The sequence below is a fragment of the Anarrhichthys ocellatus genome, unplaced genomic scaffold, assembly GCF_004355925.1.
Source record: "Anarrhichthys ocellatus isolate YVR2014 unplaced genomic scaffold, GSC_Weel_1.0 scaffold62, whole genome shotgun sequence".
Classification (NCBI taxonomy): domain Eukaryota; kingdom Metazoa; phylum Chordata; class Actinopteri; order Perciformes; family Anarhichadidae; genus Anarrhichthys; species Anarrhichthys ocellatus.
In genome coordinates, this window is record NW_022280092.1 from 1,051,363 (window position 1) to 1,070,236 (window position 18,874).

Genomic DNA, 18,874 nt, shown 5'->3' on the forward strand with positions numbered 1-18,874 from the left:
CCATCCATCCATTCATCCATCATTCATTCATTCATCCATTCATCCATCAATCATCCATCATCTATCATCCATCCATCAACCCATCCATCCATCCATCCATCATCCATCATCCATCATCCATCATCCATCCATCCATTCATCCATTCAATCATCCATCCATTCATCCATTCAATCATCCATCCATCCATCCATCCATCCATCATCTATCATTCATCATCCATCATCCATCTATCATCCATCCATTCATCCATTCAATCATCCATCCATCATCTATCATTCATCATCAATCCATCCATCCATCCATCATCTATCATCCATCATCCATCTATCATCCATCCATTCATCCATTCATCCATTCATCCATCATCCATCCATCCATCCAATCATCCATCCATCCATCATCTATCATTCATCATCCATCCATCCATCCATCCATCCATCATCTATCATTCCTCATCCATCCATCCATCCATCTATCTATACATGCAATCTTTCCCACTCGGCCTCCCAGCAGCAGAGTTTGCGTCTCCCCAGCACAAACGTGTCAGCTGGAGGGGTCTCGGCTCTGACTCCTCTGCCACTAGAGCTGCGAGAGCTGCTGCGGCAGCGTCTTGGGGCGCTGGAGAGCCAGCTCCTCCGGAAGGTGGCCGATCTGGAGGAGGAGAAGAGCCAGCTCTACAACGAAACAGCGGCCCACCGCCAACGCACCGAGAGCGCCCTCAATTCCCTCCTGGAGAGGATCACGGAGCTAGAGAAAAGTAAGTGATACAATGGGTGCTGTGAAATGTTGGCCAGATTTAATGCCAGACTTTTTTTGTCTGCCAGATTTTGCTCTAATTAGTCAATCCCTATGCAAATTCCTGATGATGCAAGTAAAAATCTCAGAACACAAGTCTTTTTTTCTCAGAGACGTTCTCGGAGCAGCTCCGGGTCTTGAAAAATAAGGCTTGGAAAGCAATACTGAATGTTTAATTAGTTTAAGAACGATTGGAGGGATGTCCACACTCCAGGGTATCACTTTGATGGTAGACGTCAGAATAACAGAATATATTTGCCGGGAGGAAAATTGTTTTAGAAGATTATGTCACCACTCACTGGACAACTCCTGTGGGACCCATGTCCCCCGAGACTTAGTCGATTGAGGTTCTGTTTGAGGGTTCAAGTTTTAACCAAAGTAAATTGCTCACATTGAAAGGAGGTTGCCACAACAGCCCCACAATAAATACTACCTTTGTGAGCCTTATTAAATTCAATTTACGTCAAGACGATGCAAGAGGTGTTGAATCAATTCTACAGTGACGTTTGAGGCTTCGTGGTGTTGTTTTGTCAGCTGGAAATGTGGAGTTGTTTCCACTGATGATTGCCCTACACTGAATTTGTAACATGCTGTTGTTGTCTCCCAGCTCTGGGCTCACAATAACGAGTACCAGGGATAGAGTGCAGCACCCTGTGATCCTGAGAAGTTTGAGCTTGAGCTTGTGGGAGAACATTGTGAATGAGTGGCAGCGGACCATGTTGATAGCATCAACATCGGAAGACGACTTACTTCATTGCTTTAACCATATAACCATATATAATTATTGTCCATCAACAGGTAATAATGCCTTCAAATCGCCCGAGGACTTCAAGGTGTCCCTCTCGCTTCGCACTAACTACTTGTATGGACGCATCAAGAAGAGCCTCCCAGAGATGTACGCCTTCACCGTGTGTATGTGGCTCAAGTCCAGCGCCAGTCCCGGCATAGGAACCCCGTTCTCTTATGGCGTGCCAGGCCAGGCCAACGAGATAGTCCTCATCGAATGGGGGAACAACCCCATTGAGCTACTGGTGAATGATAAGGTAGGTCCACAATGAAAAACTGGTGCACACTGGTCTTTAATTATTTGTTGATGGAGAGGAGAGCAACTTTGATTCTTTCCCTCTGCCCTGATTTTCCGAGGGAAGCTCAGAATCATTCATGCTCGCTTGGCAGCGCTGCTGGCTGTAATGATGCTGGTAAAAGTGGATCAGCAGTGACGCTAATTAAATGCAAAGAATTCATGAATATGTTCAGGTTGTTCTAGCTAATGTATGTACATGTGAGCACAATCATGATATGCTGAGAGACACTCGCTGACCATCAGCTCTGAATATTTAATTTAGCACCTTATAAACATTTCATATCATTGACCGACATTCTACACACACACACACACACACACACACACACACAAGAATAACAGTAATTCATCAGAGAACTTGTGCTGCCGGGTGTGCTCATTTGAAGGCCTTGTCGTCTTTGCTCTCTGTTGCTACACAGTCACATACTGTGAGGTTTCAGTCAACGAACGGGATTTCAATTCCTGTAACACAACAGGAAAAAAAGTGTTCGGAGCATGAATATTTTACGCCGTTTAGCCTCATAAAGAAAATAACTGTAGTTGTTATGTTGATGGTGTAGTGATAAGGTTTTTCTGTTGGTACAGTTACTTCTGCAGCAGTGTAATGTTGGATTTGGGGGATTTTTTTGTAAAATGCTCACGCACTGGAGAGCCCCCCCCCTCCTCTCCCTTTCTCTGTGTTGTTTACGTTGGCTGTTATTGGCACAGGCAGGTCTTCTCACAGCTTTCCCTTCACCATGCATTATACATGTGTTCAAGTCAGACAGACGAGAGAAAGATGGTGGGAGAAAGGGATGAGAGCATGGGGGAAAAGAGGGAAAGAGGGGAGGAAATAGAAAAGCTGCAGAGCTTTGGAGGCGACGGGGTGCTGAGGAGAGAGAGGGGAAAGAGCAAAAGATCAGACGATGCCAGGAAAAAGGAAGTTATAATGTAACAGAGAGAGAAAGCATCGGAGCAAAAGAGAGCGATGTGGAGGAGAGTGAGGCAAGACCAGTGAATATGAATGCCGTATGTGCAGCAGCACATCCATGTGTTGAACTTGTTCGCAGTGATAACAGGGTCCACTGGGGCACATGTTGTTATGCCGTTCATTTGGCTGCATACTGAGAGGGAAGCAGAAAGCTGCCTTGACGAAAAAGTGCAACGTTGTATTTTGTATTTGTGGGTGGCTATGCAGAGAGGGAATCTTCATTGTTATAAAGTAGCATCTTCATCAGAATGGTTAGTCTCTTTGTTCAGGAACTTTGTCGATATCTCTTTTTTTTTTCTTCTCCAAAGGTCAAATCATGTAAAACATGCTTCTGGTGTGTTTATTTTCCAATCAAATGCAGCTGCCAGGAGTTTTAATCTGTAATGAATTCAACTGGTCTTGTACAACATTGAAAAAACGAGTTTGTTTTGGCAAGTGAGCACGTGTAATCTGATGCTTATTAATCCCGTGTGATCTGGAAGACAATTTTCCCAAATTTGAGAAAATCTTGAGGCAGTTCTGTTGAGTTTATTGTGGATTGTTACAGAATCTTGCTGATACCACTCAACATGTACATGGCGGACTTGTTCTTCTTCGACACCGTGCATGTGAGCTGATTTCTAACAAAACCTTATAGACTGTTGGTAGGAAGTAGATAAGTACATGACCTTCCTAAAACATTGTATCTGCAGAACCTTATCTGCAGCCTTTTGGAGCTAAAGAAGAAAATGTCCTTTGAACCAGAAGTAAAATACACAATGGACCTTTTTCACAGCAGACATTTTGACATTTTAGAGGCAGGAGAAGCAAAGCCATACCTACTAACACTTGCATTACTTTCAGATATCAGTTTAGGTGTCACGACAAGTCAAAAAAGTGTAACTCTAAAAAGGCCATTGGTACATTATGATTTCTACTATTTTTATTAACTGTAAAATTGTACCTTTTAGTTTATGAGAGTTTTGTAGTCTTTTGGATGAAAAAGCGTGAGTCATGTATTCATAGTGTATGCTCTGTGGATATGGTGTTTTAATATAAAACTCTTTCTGTACAAAACATCACTGCTCTCATATTTTAAGTAGTGCGGAATACGCAACATCAATTTATTTTTCATTTTAAAATGTCTAAATCTTTAACAGTCAGTGAGACTATTCCAACTCACACAGACTGTATAATAATACTGTGTTCCCTGTAGTCCCAGTGGTGTTAAGATGCTACCCGGCATCCTTAACCAGAACAATTGCCTCCGTAGTTGCAAGTGGCTTGGATTTTATTTCCAGTCACTCTTCCCATCTTTTCAGGTTCATGTGTAACTGCAACAAGACACGAGTGTGAAGTAATTCCGTAGGCTCATATGGAAAAGGCTAATGAGTTACACACTCATAAGCTCATGTGTTGTTCTGTATCCTCAGAGGACTATGATGTCATTGGTTGGTAAAATAACCAGTTGTTTTTCTTTGATCTCTGAACATAAGAGGACACTGTTTTGCTGTTAGCAACCCAACTGCTTTGAAGGATGTTCTATCCCTTGATGTCACCTGGGTAATCTAAATTGTATATGTCGCACCGGCTCATCTGGAGAATTCTCTGCAGAGGGCTGTCTCTTTGAAGCGCTAACCCTTCTAATTGCTGTCCTTGTTTCTAGCATGCCGCAATTAATCTCAAATCTCTCTTGACTCCTCTTACTCCACTTGTGCTCTCCCTCCCTGCTCCTTGCTCTTGGGAACTCCTGAGCAGGTGGCCCAGCTCCCTCTGTCAGTCAGTGACGGACGCTGGCACCACATATGCATTACCTGGACGACCAGAGACGGTTTTTGGGAGGCTTACCAGGATGGCGAGCGTCTGGGCACCGGGGACAACCTGGCCCCCTGGCACCCAATTAAACCTGGAGGGGTGATCATCCTGGGCCAGGAGCAGGTAAGGGCACTAAAGAAGCTTAGCTGTTAAAGAACAGGTGTGCTCGCATGCGTGTGTGTGTGTTTCCTTGTGTCAGTAAGATCCCTGGGTGTATTCTCCCCCCGGAGTTCAATGCCAGAGGCAGGGAGCAGGGGAGAGAAGGCAGGGAGGCTCTTCACACGCTATCATGGCCCTTTCAGTATTACCTCATTCATCTACTTCTAAAGGGCACCTTTACGCCCTTTGGAGCTGCGCTAGCGGGTTATTCGAGCGGTTAACTTCACGACAGCCCGGTGTATATACTAAAGAAATGTACAGTGACGTATGAATGATGTCCTCAGAGAGACAATAAGACATATTGCATTAGAGTGGATGTTTTCTGTCATGCACACAAGGTGAGATTGCTGCATGTTGCACGGTATTGGAGACCGCGGAACACGTATATTTAAAAGTGGCAGCACACTGAAAAATATTCTGAGTTGTTTGGCAGTTTGATGGAAATCAAACAGAATTGATGCATTTCAATTAAAGTTTGATTACATTTCCTTCAGAAGTGAACTCACAAACTTTCCTCTCCCGCCTCTCCTTGAAGGACATAGTCGGAGGCCGTTTTGACGCCACGCAGGCCTTCGTGGGCGAGCTGAGCCAGTTCAACATGTGGGACCGAGTGCTGCGGCCCGTGGACATCGTGGGTCTGGCCAACTGCTCAGCCTACATGCCGGGCAACGTGGTTCCTTGGATTGACGCTAATGTGGAAGTGTTTGGTGGTGCGAGTAAAGCTGCTCTGGAGATCTGTGAAGATCGTGCTTTTGATTCCTAAAGGATCTGATGTAAGGACATTGAGCATCGTCGCGGGGATCGAGAGGCCAAGTAATCTGACTGTTTGTTGTGTCAGTCAAATCCCAAAGAAAAGGGTACCAGTGCAACACTTTTACATATTTATATGACTGTATCTGTTGATGTGTCCATTGAATTTGAGCCCTGAAGACATTGCAGGAGACAAATTAGTGTGCTCATCAGAAGAAGATATGCTGTTGCATCAGTCTACTGTAATGATATGACTGTCATTCTGCGCTTTCTCTCCAGTAGATCAGCTTTCATTTGACTCCTCTTTGAAAACAGCTCTTTTTTGGTTGCATTCCTTATATTGACAATGCTGCATTGTATTCGTAGTGAATGTGAGCTCCAACAGGCTTTGATGTGCTGTGGAACGGTATTCCTCAGTTACATTGTAGATGACTACATGCTGCGAGCTGTGAGCTTACTGCCTGTTTGAAGAGAAACCAGAAAGCAAGGGAAATAAGGTGGACGCTCATGAGTTCAAGGTGGACAAGAACAACCTTTTGCTGTTGATTACTTTTGAAAAATTACAAACTGTCTAAATAGTATGCATGAGCCCAAGCAGTGAATGGACGTCAGTTCAGAAGTGACAGTGCATGCTTTCTGTCAATATACAGTGTGTGTTGAGCGTCCAAAACAAGCCAATGCAGCGTGCTGACAGCATTACGTAAGTGTGTGTGCGTGTGTGTGTGTGTGTGTGTGTGTGTGTGTGTGTGTGTATGTTCATGGGCGTATGGCTTGTCTTGCGTGTAAAAAAGACCAGAGATTATGAGGGAGGGAGGACATTTTCATTCTTGTAAATCTATGCTTAATACCTCTCTGCCCCTTGAGCAGCTGCCATATCCCAAACAGCTTTATGGATGGGCTGGCTCTGCTCAGGTCAATAGCGATGTCGGACGGCTGCCCAGGACCGGCGTATCGACAGAGTCGTGGAGCCCTGCCGAGTGCCCAGTGAGGGCAGGGACTGGGCTTGACCCTCAAGGACAATCCTTAATTCCTCATCTGGGTGGTAATTTTGTTCATGAATGAGTATGGTGGGGAGCAGTGCGGAGCTAAGTGCACCATAAAGATAGACAGATCAAATCTAGAGATGCAGATGTCAAACGAGAGCACCGCTCTTAATCGGCTCTCGCTGAACAAGAACACTAATTTTGTTCCATGGATATTTACGGATAGATTTATTTATTTTTTAAAATAATGTAGGAAATCAAATGGATTTTGGCGCAGCTTAGTGAATAAAACTGATGCTTTTTGCAGCTTGTTTTTTTGTTCATCCTTAATGTTGTGGTGGACATTCGTTTCAATGCTGTTCGTCAGTAAAATAGTAACAAGCCTGGAGCTGGAGGACACAATGTAAAAGAGGCAACAAAGGCATAAACATCGCTATCACTGCCAGAGTTTCTTTTTTTCTTCCTTGTGGAATTTCTTCACTGAGTAGACACACAAGCCATTAAACAGCTTCTATCCACCGCAGGAAAAAAATGCAGTTTGATGTAAAGTAAAAAAACAATATGAGGGAGTCAGTTACTGGACAGCACAGAATGTTGTAAAAGGGAGGGTGCACTTGTTGGATATGTCACCAACACAATGTGATTGTTACTTTTTTGAGTGTCTTTGTTAACAATATTTCAATGTAAAGTCAAGAGACGGCTATCAAGTAGAAAGTGTATTTTCTCGCTTTTTCTGCTCATGATTTTTGTCCATTAGCAGCACAATATGTTAGAAAAAGTACCAAAAAAATGCAGCAGTACTTATAGAAATGCTTTGTTTATATATGGTGAATGGCCTTTTTGTAAAAAACCATATGTGCTTTCACTTGTTCAAACTTTCTGTTTCAGCTTTTAAAGCTCAGTAGCAGCTCAGCAGAGGGACATGAGAAAAAGACAAATGTCTTTGCTATATCATTGGTTTAAAGTCAGCTTCATGTGCAGTATCCATTCAGGTTTTGCACCTTTCTGACATCTGATTGAATGTCCTTTTGCACCCGATAAAAGACTGAACAAATTCCAGGCGTGACAATTAAAGTAGCGACTGAAAAACGCGACAGAATAGCTGACGAGCTGTCTGAACAGTTTGCTTAAAAAGTATCATTGCACTGCATTAGTGATGAGGTCAGAGTTGAATGTAACCTTGCCACGGTCATGCAGGATTTGTGATTTATGTTTCTTAATAAGGAAACCTTTTAACAAAAGTCCCCATTTTTTACATTTCTGGTCGCACAGACATGTGGGTGTTTGTCTGGTTGGTATAGCCATATAATTTGTATGACCAGCCATAATAAACATGCAAGGATACGTCCTCTCATCTGGGCAATGTCATGTTGTCAGCAGTGGACAAATCCTCTGGACTGGCAGACGGCCAGGTGGAAATTAAGTAATCTGCCCATGTGGATTATGGGCGCTTCTACAATGTAGGACACTGTGAGCCTTCTTCATTCTCCTCAACGCTTTCTGTTGATGCTGCTGCCAGTGTGTTGGTGGTTACGCACCAGGGGGGCCTGTTTTTTTTTTAACAACAATCTGAGGCCTCCAATAGACAACCAGAATTGTGAAATATGTGTGTTGTTGTTGTTTCTTTTGGCATATTCTGTACTCCTAATTTTCATCGCATTGCTGCTGTAACATTCACTGCACATCATGATGCTCTCTTAAGCACAAATGAATTATTAAAGAAAACATATCAACTTGTGTTGAAATGAATGATATAACATTTGTTTGTGTAAAACATATTGCAGATTGTCCTCAGAAGTCTGGAGAACAAATGATTGCTGAAGATACAATTAGTGGGTTGATTTGTAAATCACTATTAGGTTCCTCATCCAATCTTTTCTCTAATAAGATGCAAGAAAACATCATTTCAATTATACACGTTGTACAAATTAAACAACAATTTCTTATTTTCGTTGCTACAAGACAAAGTTGGTGAAAGGCGTGGAGCCACTCAAAAGTTCTGAGTTTCAGTCCCGGTTTAATTTGTCCATCACGCTGTCAATGCAGAAGAAGAGGAGGCGGGTGTGTAGGAGGAAGAGGAGGCTCCGTGTCTTCCCGTGACACCCGGCGAAAAATATGTGCAGGGGTTGATGACAAACTGATTGTTGCTGACAGATCACGCCTCCTGCTAAGAAACAGCCATTCTCCATCATTTGAATATTGTGCATGAGACAAATTACCTTTCAGAAGGTGTTGCATGGAACTAACACAAACCTAAGTGAGAGGGGAATTGAGCTGAAAAGCATCATCTTTGAGTGTTACAGATATCATCTGTCTGTGTGACGGTGGTATGATTCACCAGGATAAACAGTGTGTGTCAGCGTATGTGTGACTGAAAGCAACACTTTGTTGGTAAATTGGGAAGAGTAGATTTTACTCAAGTGATTGAGTTTTTCTCCCACTACGGTGGAGCTTGTTTGGGAAATCCTGGAGGGTTTTCGTGACGAAATTATCTCAGCAGCTGCTGCAGATGTAATGATAACAGTACATCACTAAAAACAAATTACCAATTCAGTGGCGTTGCCAGCTTGTCTGTTCCTTCATTACACATGACTGGATAGAGCGACAGTGAATAATTATTTGGCACGATTTTATTAAAGCTTTCTTTCACGTCCGTACGCTCGTTTCTCCGTTGTCCTTGAGATAATCTGGCTTTTCCAACATTGCCCGAGGTGTGTTAAAGTGTGTCAAGATCCCATAATTAAAATCGAATCACAATTTGATTGCCATTGGATACATGTGCTGATCTGCAGAGGGTGGAGGAGATGGGTGTGGGGAGAGGGGCAGAATTAAAGTGCCATTCTGCTCCTAGCACCCTCTCTCTCTCGCACACGGAGTCCCCATGGAGCCCCAAAGACGGAGCGAAGTTAAAAAGTGTGAGAAAAACAACTTTCAGGATCGAGACTTTGGCTCAGTAATTAAAGCCTGATGGAAGAAAAGCCCGTGCAAAAGGCAAAGCTCTCCGAGGCATTTGAAAACTGCTGTTTTCTTGGATGTCACAGACTATTAGTGAGACCCACAAACCCCCTTCAGTCTGTATCACTGACTTTATAAAATTATGCATCAAAAACGTTATATTCTGTTCCCATCGTTGATTCTGTCCGGCAGCCATATTTAAATCAGACACACAAGGACTCTCCCTATTCTTTTGGTTGTACAAGACAATATGTTCTCCAAATATACATTTGTTTATTATTATCAGTAAAGTATTATTCACCCATTTTAGGGGGACAGAAAGCGCACATTCTTTCTCCAGGGGAGGAGGTTCAGCATCCCTGCTCTACCTAACGTTTTACATATTGATGCTCAAGAGGCTGAGGAGAGAAACTTAAATGCTGTTTTAAGCGACTGAGAATAAAAAGAGTGAAGGCAGAGATGACATGAGGGAGGGATGAACAAATTAATCAGCAAAGAAAAGGAAACATCTGCTGGATGACAGTTTGCAATGCCACCTCTCTGAAGATCAAAGAGCCTGTTGATGCTAGATGAAGATATCCATTCATCTTTATTCTGTGAGGCAATACACAGTATCTTCATAGCAGAAGATATATCAGATTACAAAGCTTCACTGCCACACTGTGTTCTCTATTTCAGAGGATGATATAATGTATTTGTTCCAACCGAGATCATTTACATGTATTACAATATCTGGGGATTTCTGCTTAAAAAACTTTAATATTGAATTGGAAAGATGAGCTGTAATTTTTGGTCTGCAAGGATGAGAGCATAGATTTCTCCCACAATCTCTTGAGCACCTGTGTGGACTGCAAATTCAACACAGTCCTATTCTGTCTGTCTTTTAACAAGCAGAGACGCTCTGCAGCTACAAATCTCTCACTGTGCATCACTGAATGTGCTCTGTTGTTTTATCCAAAAACACGCGTGTTCCACTGCAACAAATAAAGACGTTGACTGCAAAACGGCTTGTGCCTGTTGTTCTTTTCTTGTGTGAACTATTTATTGGGAAATGTGTGAACCTGCGAGGTTGTGCTCAGTTTCAAGGTCATTAATGATCCTTCAGTATCCTTCATTTTGGGAAAAATGCTTATTTGCGTTCTTGCCGAGAGGTGAGAAGATCAACACCTCTTTCCTTTCTATACACTAAACATGGAGCTACAACCAGTAGCAGATAAGCCTAGCTTAGCACAAAGACTGAACACTGGGAAACAGCTAGCTTGGCTTTGTCCTAAGGTGCGGAAACTCACACAATATATCTCGACACATTGTGGTTTAACTGTATCTTGGCTGCATGCAGTAACTTCTTGGAACCTCTGTTGGTTGACAAGATTCCAGTGAAAATGATGAGTCATTTTTACACTTTGGTTTCTGAACGAATTGAACAAACGAGTTACATCTTGTTAGTAAGGGAGCTCTAGTGGTACTGCTTGTTTGATTTTGATATCTGTGGACGGAGCCAGACTAGCTGCTTCCCCCTGTTTCCAGTCTTTGTGCTAAGCTAAGCTAACCGACTAGCTTCATATTCACAGTACAAACACATGAGAGTGGTATCAATCTTCTCATCTAATTCTTGGAAAGAATGTACATACGCCTGTTTCCCAAAGTGTCTAACTACTCCTTTAAGCTATACACAAAATATACGTCATTGGTTAATATTTACTCTTATATTCACATTGCCACATTCCTCAATGCTCTGACCATCAACAGAGAAGAAATATGAACTGTATCAGTTGTTTCCCAATCGTCATGGTGTAAAAATGAAGAACAAGTGTGATCTAAGTTGAGCAGGTGCGAAAATGAAACTCACCTAAAGAACGCAAGTGCGATGAACAAATCAGCGCCTCTTGACTGGAGATTAAAGACAGAAAGTTATCACTTTATAGTCTGATGTTGATTCATGGGATAGACTCTCAAAGTCACCCGGTATTAAACCAGACATGTGACTCTTCATGATCCTTTTATCTTTGTGGAATCTAATCAGATGTCGGCAGCTCGCCTTCCCCCAGAGGTGCCGTGGATAAGTGTATTATCTAGATCATTCCACCGCTGCTAACGAAGTCACACCGGCCAATGTTTCCTACCCAAGAGATGAACCCTCCCTCCCGTATATATCGAGCACACTCTTGCTGGTGTGATTGAGCCGCTACTCTCTGCTGACATCAGTAGATCATGTGACTTTCATCAGGAAGGGATCTGGGGACGTAAAACCTTTTATTTGTGGACATAAATCCTCGCAGGCTCTATTTATAGAGCTGCGTGCTATTTATGAATATGAACTTCCTGTTTCCACTGGCTGAAAGTAAGCCCGTGCATCCTGCTTTGGATCAAGCAACAAATTATATTACTCACAAATAACAAGCTACAGGTCCACGACAGATGGAGGAACATGGCCGAGCATGTTTTAGTGACTAGTCTTTCAAAAAAAACAGTTTTAGCTTGATATTTGAGTTTTTTTCAACTGAGGGAAGACACTGGATCAGCAGAATAACAGAGAGCATGAAAAATAAGCATCTGTGTGTCTGAGAGTGGTGTGAGAGGAATGGTTATGATACTCTGAGCGCGAGGCAGCTGAGATCAACAGCCTTTGTTGCCAAGGTCAGCATCATCACGTTATCCATATGTTCCTCCCGCAGCCTCCACGTGGCTCAGAGGATGCTGGGTAAAGCTTCAGCAGATGCGTCGTGTCTTCGCGTGCGCTTTACAGAGGAAAAGTGGCCGGTTTATCATATAAATGTGTACGCGCTCATGCTGCTTAAACACAGCGTACTTCGTTAGTGATTGGACGGATTGGATTAGTCTGTGATTTGTGCACCGGCTCTGGAAGATGTTTTGTCACTCTGGGATTTTCAGAAACGCTGGGAGTCTGTGTTTGTTCCACACACAGATATACAGCTAATAAGAGTTTTCTGCACACATGCATGCTTTCGCAAAATAGGACACAGACAGCAAGTCCATGTGGCAATACACTGAATCAATGGAAAATAATTGCATAATTTGATTATGTTTGTGCCTTGCTCCATTTTACACAATTCAATACTTGTTGACGACGCGTCACGAAAAGCAGACAACACCGTTAAATAATCAAGCCGCAATACATTCTGTTAGGGAGGCGGTGAAATGCTATCGATATGCACAGTTGGAGGAGATTTAGAGGCGGGCAGGCACTCAGGAGACTGTCATTCACCTGAGTTACAGCGGCCATGATTGATCGCGGCAAGAGTTTAGACTGACTCGTTGTGCCAAAGAGTTTCAAGGTTGTTCCCATTAACAGCAGTACATTTTGCATAATTGATAGCAGGCTTGTTCTAGACAAGTCATTCTTCATGAGGCTATAGACAACGAAAGACATCCTTTTCCTCACTGATTTCATCCTCAGCTCCGGATGTAATCCAGCAGGATATGAGTACGGACATGTGGTTTATGGACTTAAGAAGTTTGCATTAAAAGTTGTTTTGGAAGCCGTTTTATGGGCTCTGACGCATCTAAGATGGTAATTCTGCTTTAAATTTCGAAGTGTGCATCTGTTGCTTAAAAGGCCTTTTTTTTCAGCTAGCAGTTTTCCTAAATTAAGTTTGTGTTACAAATCCTGACATCTGTCATATCCTCTTGTGGGATTTATGAACTAGAGCCACATGGTATGACGCTTAAATGACTGGAGGACATTGCATTATTTCCACCGCCTTCAAAAGTGCTAACCGGTGCCCTTTGAAGAGCGTTTAGAAGCCTGTGTAAATATGTACCCACTCAAAGGTGAGATACACAGCCATGTTTAATCAGCTATAGGAAAATGCACAGGCACGCACACAAACACACCTTTGACCTCTGTATACAAAATGCATGATCGTTCTCTCCCTGAATCTTCATTCTGTTAGGATGACGCTGCTGAACCATAAATGAGACACGATGGTCAGATGGTCGGAGCAGCATAGGTTACACCTCACCAACACACATAACTTCATCCCTACTTGACTGACGTCCTTATAGCGACCATGACACACGCACAATAATGCAAATTCAAGAGTTTCACGTATAAGCGTCAAAGAGTTGCTTGCTAACTGTCCCATATTCCCATATGTATCATAAACACTGCATATGCATGTACTGTATTTGCAGATACATGTTACACAAAGCTTCTCTTGTCTGTCATAAGGCAGATCTAGACGGCGATGCGTAGATTCAAAGGGATTAGGAAGGTGTAATCAACCCAGATGTAAACCTTGAGTATTTAGGGAAGGCAATCTTGATGACAGAGATAGCAATTAACGCATAGGCATGTGTGTGTATTTGTGTGCGAAGAGCCTTCAAACACTCTGTTAAGGTCCCCGAGCGCAGAGCTTTGTGCCAAAGAAATGACAGCTCTTGTCTCATTCAGACAAGATTTGTGGGCGAGATGTCTCAGTGCAGCATTACGAGCTTTTGTAGCTTTGAGATGTGACTTTGGTGTGATCAAAAAGTGTCTGGATTCCAAAAGGAGTTCTGCATAAACACAATGATGGGATCAATGCTCGTATAAACACCTGCTGCCACCAGGCACGGAGGTGAGTTTCAAAATAGTAACTGTTTGCATCTTTAAATGTGAATCTATGCCCTGCACCAGGCTCCGGGCAGCATTACGTTCTCCACTTGTTGTCCTCCCTGGAGGAGAAGTTCATTTGTGTGGCATTTTAAAGATTACACTGATTAGCCCCATAAGGATGCTACAACTGAAGGTCAACAGAAGGTGAGGAACAGGGCTGCATCAATCATGGCTGCATGGCCCCTCCGCTGGCTGCGTTGCTTAATATCATTCATCACTAATGAGTGCATTTTCTCGGTGACATTTACCGATTACAGTCACATGTGCGAGCCGCTTTGATTTCAGATCTGTTGAAATGTTCAGCGGCCTCTAACGGAGCACAGAAAACCAGCCTCTTGATGGATAAAACGGACACTTTTTGTTGATGCAGGGATCACGGCTGCTCTGTTTCCTGCTTGTGAATGTTTTCTAGCGTCAGTGAAGCATGGCGAGCTCATACATGGCAGGGGACTTTAGATTTACCCCGACACGGCAGTCAGATGTGGCGCCTGACATCGACTGTGTTATTAAATTTTCACACACTGCTGACCACAATATCATCAGGAGCAAACACTGCTGCGTACCCAATGCATGCTCGGGCCTGTTTATGGGTGTGTCTGTGTGTGTGTGTGTGTGTGTGTGTGTGTGTGTGTGCTGGTGACTGTTTCCTGCATGATTCTGTGTTGGGAGATATATAAGTCCAGTAAAACTTCCTCCACCTCCAACACTGGAGGTACTATCCTAATTTATTTTACCCCTTTACAAGGTCAACACATACTTGGCTCTCCGCCCTGAGGATGATTAAAGGTCTATCTCGCCTTTAAAAGAGGACATTATTGGACATGAGTGGAAAATAAAATGGCACAAAACGTGACGTGTGATGTGCGACTCTTCGCTCTTTGTAGGAGAGCTGCACTATGAAATAGGCCCCTGCCTTTTCTCAGTATAATGTTGAAGAATACCTGAGCAGATGACTCAGCGGTTTAGTGAATCGGTGGTTTCTCCGCACAAGAATAACTTTTCAGACCTTTGTTCTTATCACTTTAGAATAAGTTTAGAAAAATGCTTCTATTGGGGAATGGCTAAAAATACGTTTTAAATCAGAGTGACATAGTTTTGACCCTCTAAAATCTATTCCTTTAAAAATCTATTTTCACATGAGTTTTTTTCTTCTTCTAGTTCTTCCAGCTTCCTCCAGGCACCAGCACATCATCATCTATTCAAGTTTTATTTTAGACTGAGATTTATGCCTGCCTTGACTTGGGAAATTGTCCTGGGAATGATTTGGTGCAGTGCAACCCCCAAAAAGCTGCTCAAATCCCAGTTTCTGTACCCGTCAAGATGAGCCTGTCAAAGCTCAGCGCCTGGTGTTTACTGATGATTTGTACCTTGAATACTGTGACGCTGAAGAAGACGGCTCATGTAATGGATATTCTGCGGCTGGTGTGTCACTAAAGCGCTTGGATATATGTTGTTTTTCTGCTAAATGCACCATGCAGTTGTTCCATTGAACGATTTGCACAGCAAGAGCATATTGGGTTTTATTTTCATGGTCAAGCTGTTACTTACAACCAAGGCAACGTTGTACATGAGAATTGGTTGTTTGGCTTCAGTTCTTCACTTTGCCCAGTAGATTAAGGCTAGATATATCATCCTGCTTGGTGAAAGTAATGAACTCCAGCGTTGCAGCTCAATCAGGAAATAATAGTCTTCTACAGCATATCGGGCCATGGTGTTGGTCACAATGAATGAGTACAACGAGGACTTTTGCATCTTTATTCCGTCCTTGCAGTATTTTAGGAACGGCATGAATGATGTCAATGAAACAAAGAAGTACAGAGTTTCAGAGAACGGGGGCTTAAGTTAACATATATGCAGACCGTTCTTTATCACAGCTATACTGCTGATAAGACTTGCTAGGTTGTGGAATGCGAAAAAGCATGTACAAGTACATCTCCAAGGGGGTAAAAGCTAATTCTTAGCCGTTTGCATTGTCCACCGCTCTGTGAAGCACTGCTGGGAAAGATGTGGCATCCGTAAAAAAGAGGTGGCCTTGCTGGCACAGCACAAGCAGGCTGTCTTATGAATGCCTTGCTGCACTTAGCTATTCCGTCACAACGGATGGGGAGGCTGTCCTTGAGAGGACATGCACAGCAGAGACAATGAATGAGAGGTCACAAGGAGCTTGAATAACACTGGCAGCGAGCACGGTACATACAGAACTTCGTGATGTTTCATATCCTTCAATTTCACTGTTCCAGTGCCACAGGACGGTACCATTTATACACAATTGTTTCATACAAAGGTATACCGTGCAATGCTTATATTTTCTGCTTCAACATGTTTCTTTTCTCTTTCTCATCTTGGCCCCCAGCTGATGCTATTAACATCAATTTCGTCATCACAGTTGACAGTTTGACAGGTTTTATGATTGTCTGACTGGTCAACTCAATGATGAAGTAAAAGGGGCAACGGTGGGAGACCGGGGTGTTTTTAAAAGTATATTTCATAGCAGCGAACTCTGCGCTCAGCTGTGCTTTACAATTTCTCAAAATGGAATGATCAGGTCAACTTTGGTAAAAGTAGATATTCAACGTCCAGAAAAAAAATCTTCTGACAGGGCGGGAATACTGACAGCTGACTTGCCAAGTGTACTTAAATTGGATTTAGATTCACAACAAGTGCTCAAAAACGTAAGAACATCCGTCTATGAGCACATAAAAGCCCTTCAGAATTGACCCTTGTACTGCTTTATTTAGAGTAATATTCCACAAGTATTGATTTATGCCTACAGGAAAGTAACTCAGTGGGAGGTTGTCAGGACGGTCGTGACGCTGGAGACACAGGAAGAGGGAGAAAGATATAGAAAACCACTCACAGAGTGGCTTTAGAGACTAATTAAGTTGTATGTGGCACTTCCGTATAGCATTTTTGAATGTCGAAATCAGCGGTATGTGTTCAGAGCCTGAGGGCACAATCTCATTTTACATTCAGCTCCTTTTGCGGCTCCCCTGGCTGCAGGGAGCTTCCCACAGTTGTAACATCAAATGACATTTACAGAGCAAAGGCTTTGCATATTTGCTCTCGCCGTTGACACTTGTGATATTTGCCGCTGCTTTGTTTGATTTGTTGGGGCGTCCAAATATAATGCAGAAAGTTTAGGGCCTATGTGAGTTTGAATTGGTAATTTATTCATGTCACCTTGTCATAGAATATAAAAAGAAAGAGGAAAAAAGAACATATAACAAACACTGAGCATTGAAACAAGAATAACTTTACACTCGGTGTGAATACATGTTTGATGCACATATATGTTTGTTTTTTTTTATCTCAAAGGTTATGAAACTTCTCTCAGCCGGAGAGAAAATCAGCTGACCATGAGGGACATCTAGTGGTGAATCATGAAACCTCCTCAATAGCATGGCATTACATGACACTTACAGAAGGAGCTCCCACTTGTTACTTCTACGTCACAGTTTTGCATGCTACTTGTTGAATGAACAAATGGAAATCCAAAGCTGTATTGTTTATATTTCCCTATATATCACTGCAAGTTGTGTTGTATCTTAGTAAAGTCTATATATGTTCTATGTAAAACTGATGTCTGTAACACTATAAGCACACGTTAACACAGCACTCCATGAAGTTAAACCAGAACACGAACACAAAGAAGAAATATATGGGTTAAGGGAAATTGTTTATATCAATTAGTAGAAAAAGTTACAACTTTTCAAATAAATAACGACCTTTAGTTCCAAAACGAGGGTGTGTCCAGCACGGTAAACGGTGTGATGAGTGTTTCCTGTGTCATGGATTAGTTGCCTCCAGGGAGCGCCCGTCTCCAGTATTCACTTCACTGCCCACCTTTTCTACCTGCCCACGGAAAGTGTCAAGCTAGACTGAAATATACAGAACAATACTCGAACAAGGCTTTCAAAATAAAAGCGTAAAGAAAACAAGAATTTCAGAGTCAGAAAAAGGGACTTACAATATTCAGTGGAATCATGAGAGGTGAATCCAGACAACCACAAATATACAGGGTTGTATAAAAATGAGGAGATAATAAAGAGTGACACTAAAAGCATTTGTCAGTTAGTCAACAAGCTTTAAGTTTTAAACCATAGTCAATATAACTACGTGCATTAAGTCATGTACTGTACTTAAGTACAATTTTGAGGTACCGGTGCTTGAGTATTTTCATTTTATGCTACTTTATACTTCTGCTCTATTACTTTTCAGAGTCAAATATTGTTTGACTACATTTATTTGACAACTTAAGTCACTAACTACTTTTCAGATAAACAATTTATTTGTTACATTTTGATTTTCAGAGTTAGGAAAGCAATGTTTTCAGTCACGCCTGATGTTGCACTGGCCGGTACCCAAAGCCAGGATATCATAATTGGAAGTGAGAAAGTCGGATCGGTGCATCCCAAAAAGCATACAAAAGAATTCACTTTTGATATTATAAGTAGAGCTCCAATTTGCCGATCATCATCTTGTACTTTTACTAATGTGAATTTGTGAAAACAGGGATTTGTACTTGTAATTGAGTATAATAAATATATCTCTACAGTGTGGTATCACTACTTTAACTTTAAGGTAATGATTCGAATACTTCTTCCACCAATGAAAATGTTGCGGCAGATTGTGGTCGATGACATAAGATCCAACAAAAGATTTAATTTGAAAGCAGCCAACCGGAAGAGTGTTTTATGCCTGTACTCGGGTGGGCTTGACACCTGTCCACCTTCTACCTCCCCACCTCCACAGGCCTGCCCGCCCT

At 42.4% G+C, this 18,874-nt stretch overlaps 1 protein-coding gene across 2 annotated transcripts in view; it reads left to right on the plus strand.

The window, feature by feature from the left end:
* nptx2a (neuronal pentraxin 2a) overlaps nt 1–8,285 on the plus strand; it is a 10,988-nt gene extending 2,703 nt beyond the window's left edge. Inside the window, exons 2-5 of one of the 2 annotated variants that reach the window (XM_031872281.1) lie at nt 512–758; nt 1,595–1,839; nt 4,588–4,767; nt 5,339–8,285. In XM_031872281.1, coding sequence (XP_031728141.1) covers nt 512–758; nt 1,595–1,839; nt 4,588–4,767; nt 5,339–5,566 — 900 coding nt within the window. In that variant the 3' untranslated portion in view covers nt 5,567–8,285. The remainder of the gene's footprint in view (nt 1–511; nt 759–1,594; nt 1,840–4,587; nt 4,768–5,338) is intronic. The other variant, XM_031872282.1, reaches the window with a different exon arrangement.
* The last annotated feature ends 10,589 nt before the right edge of the window (nt 8,286–18,874 follow it).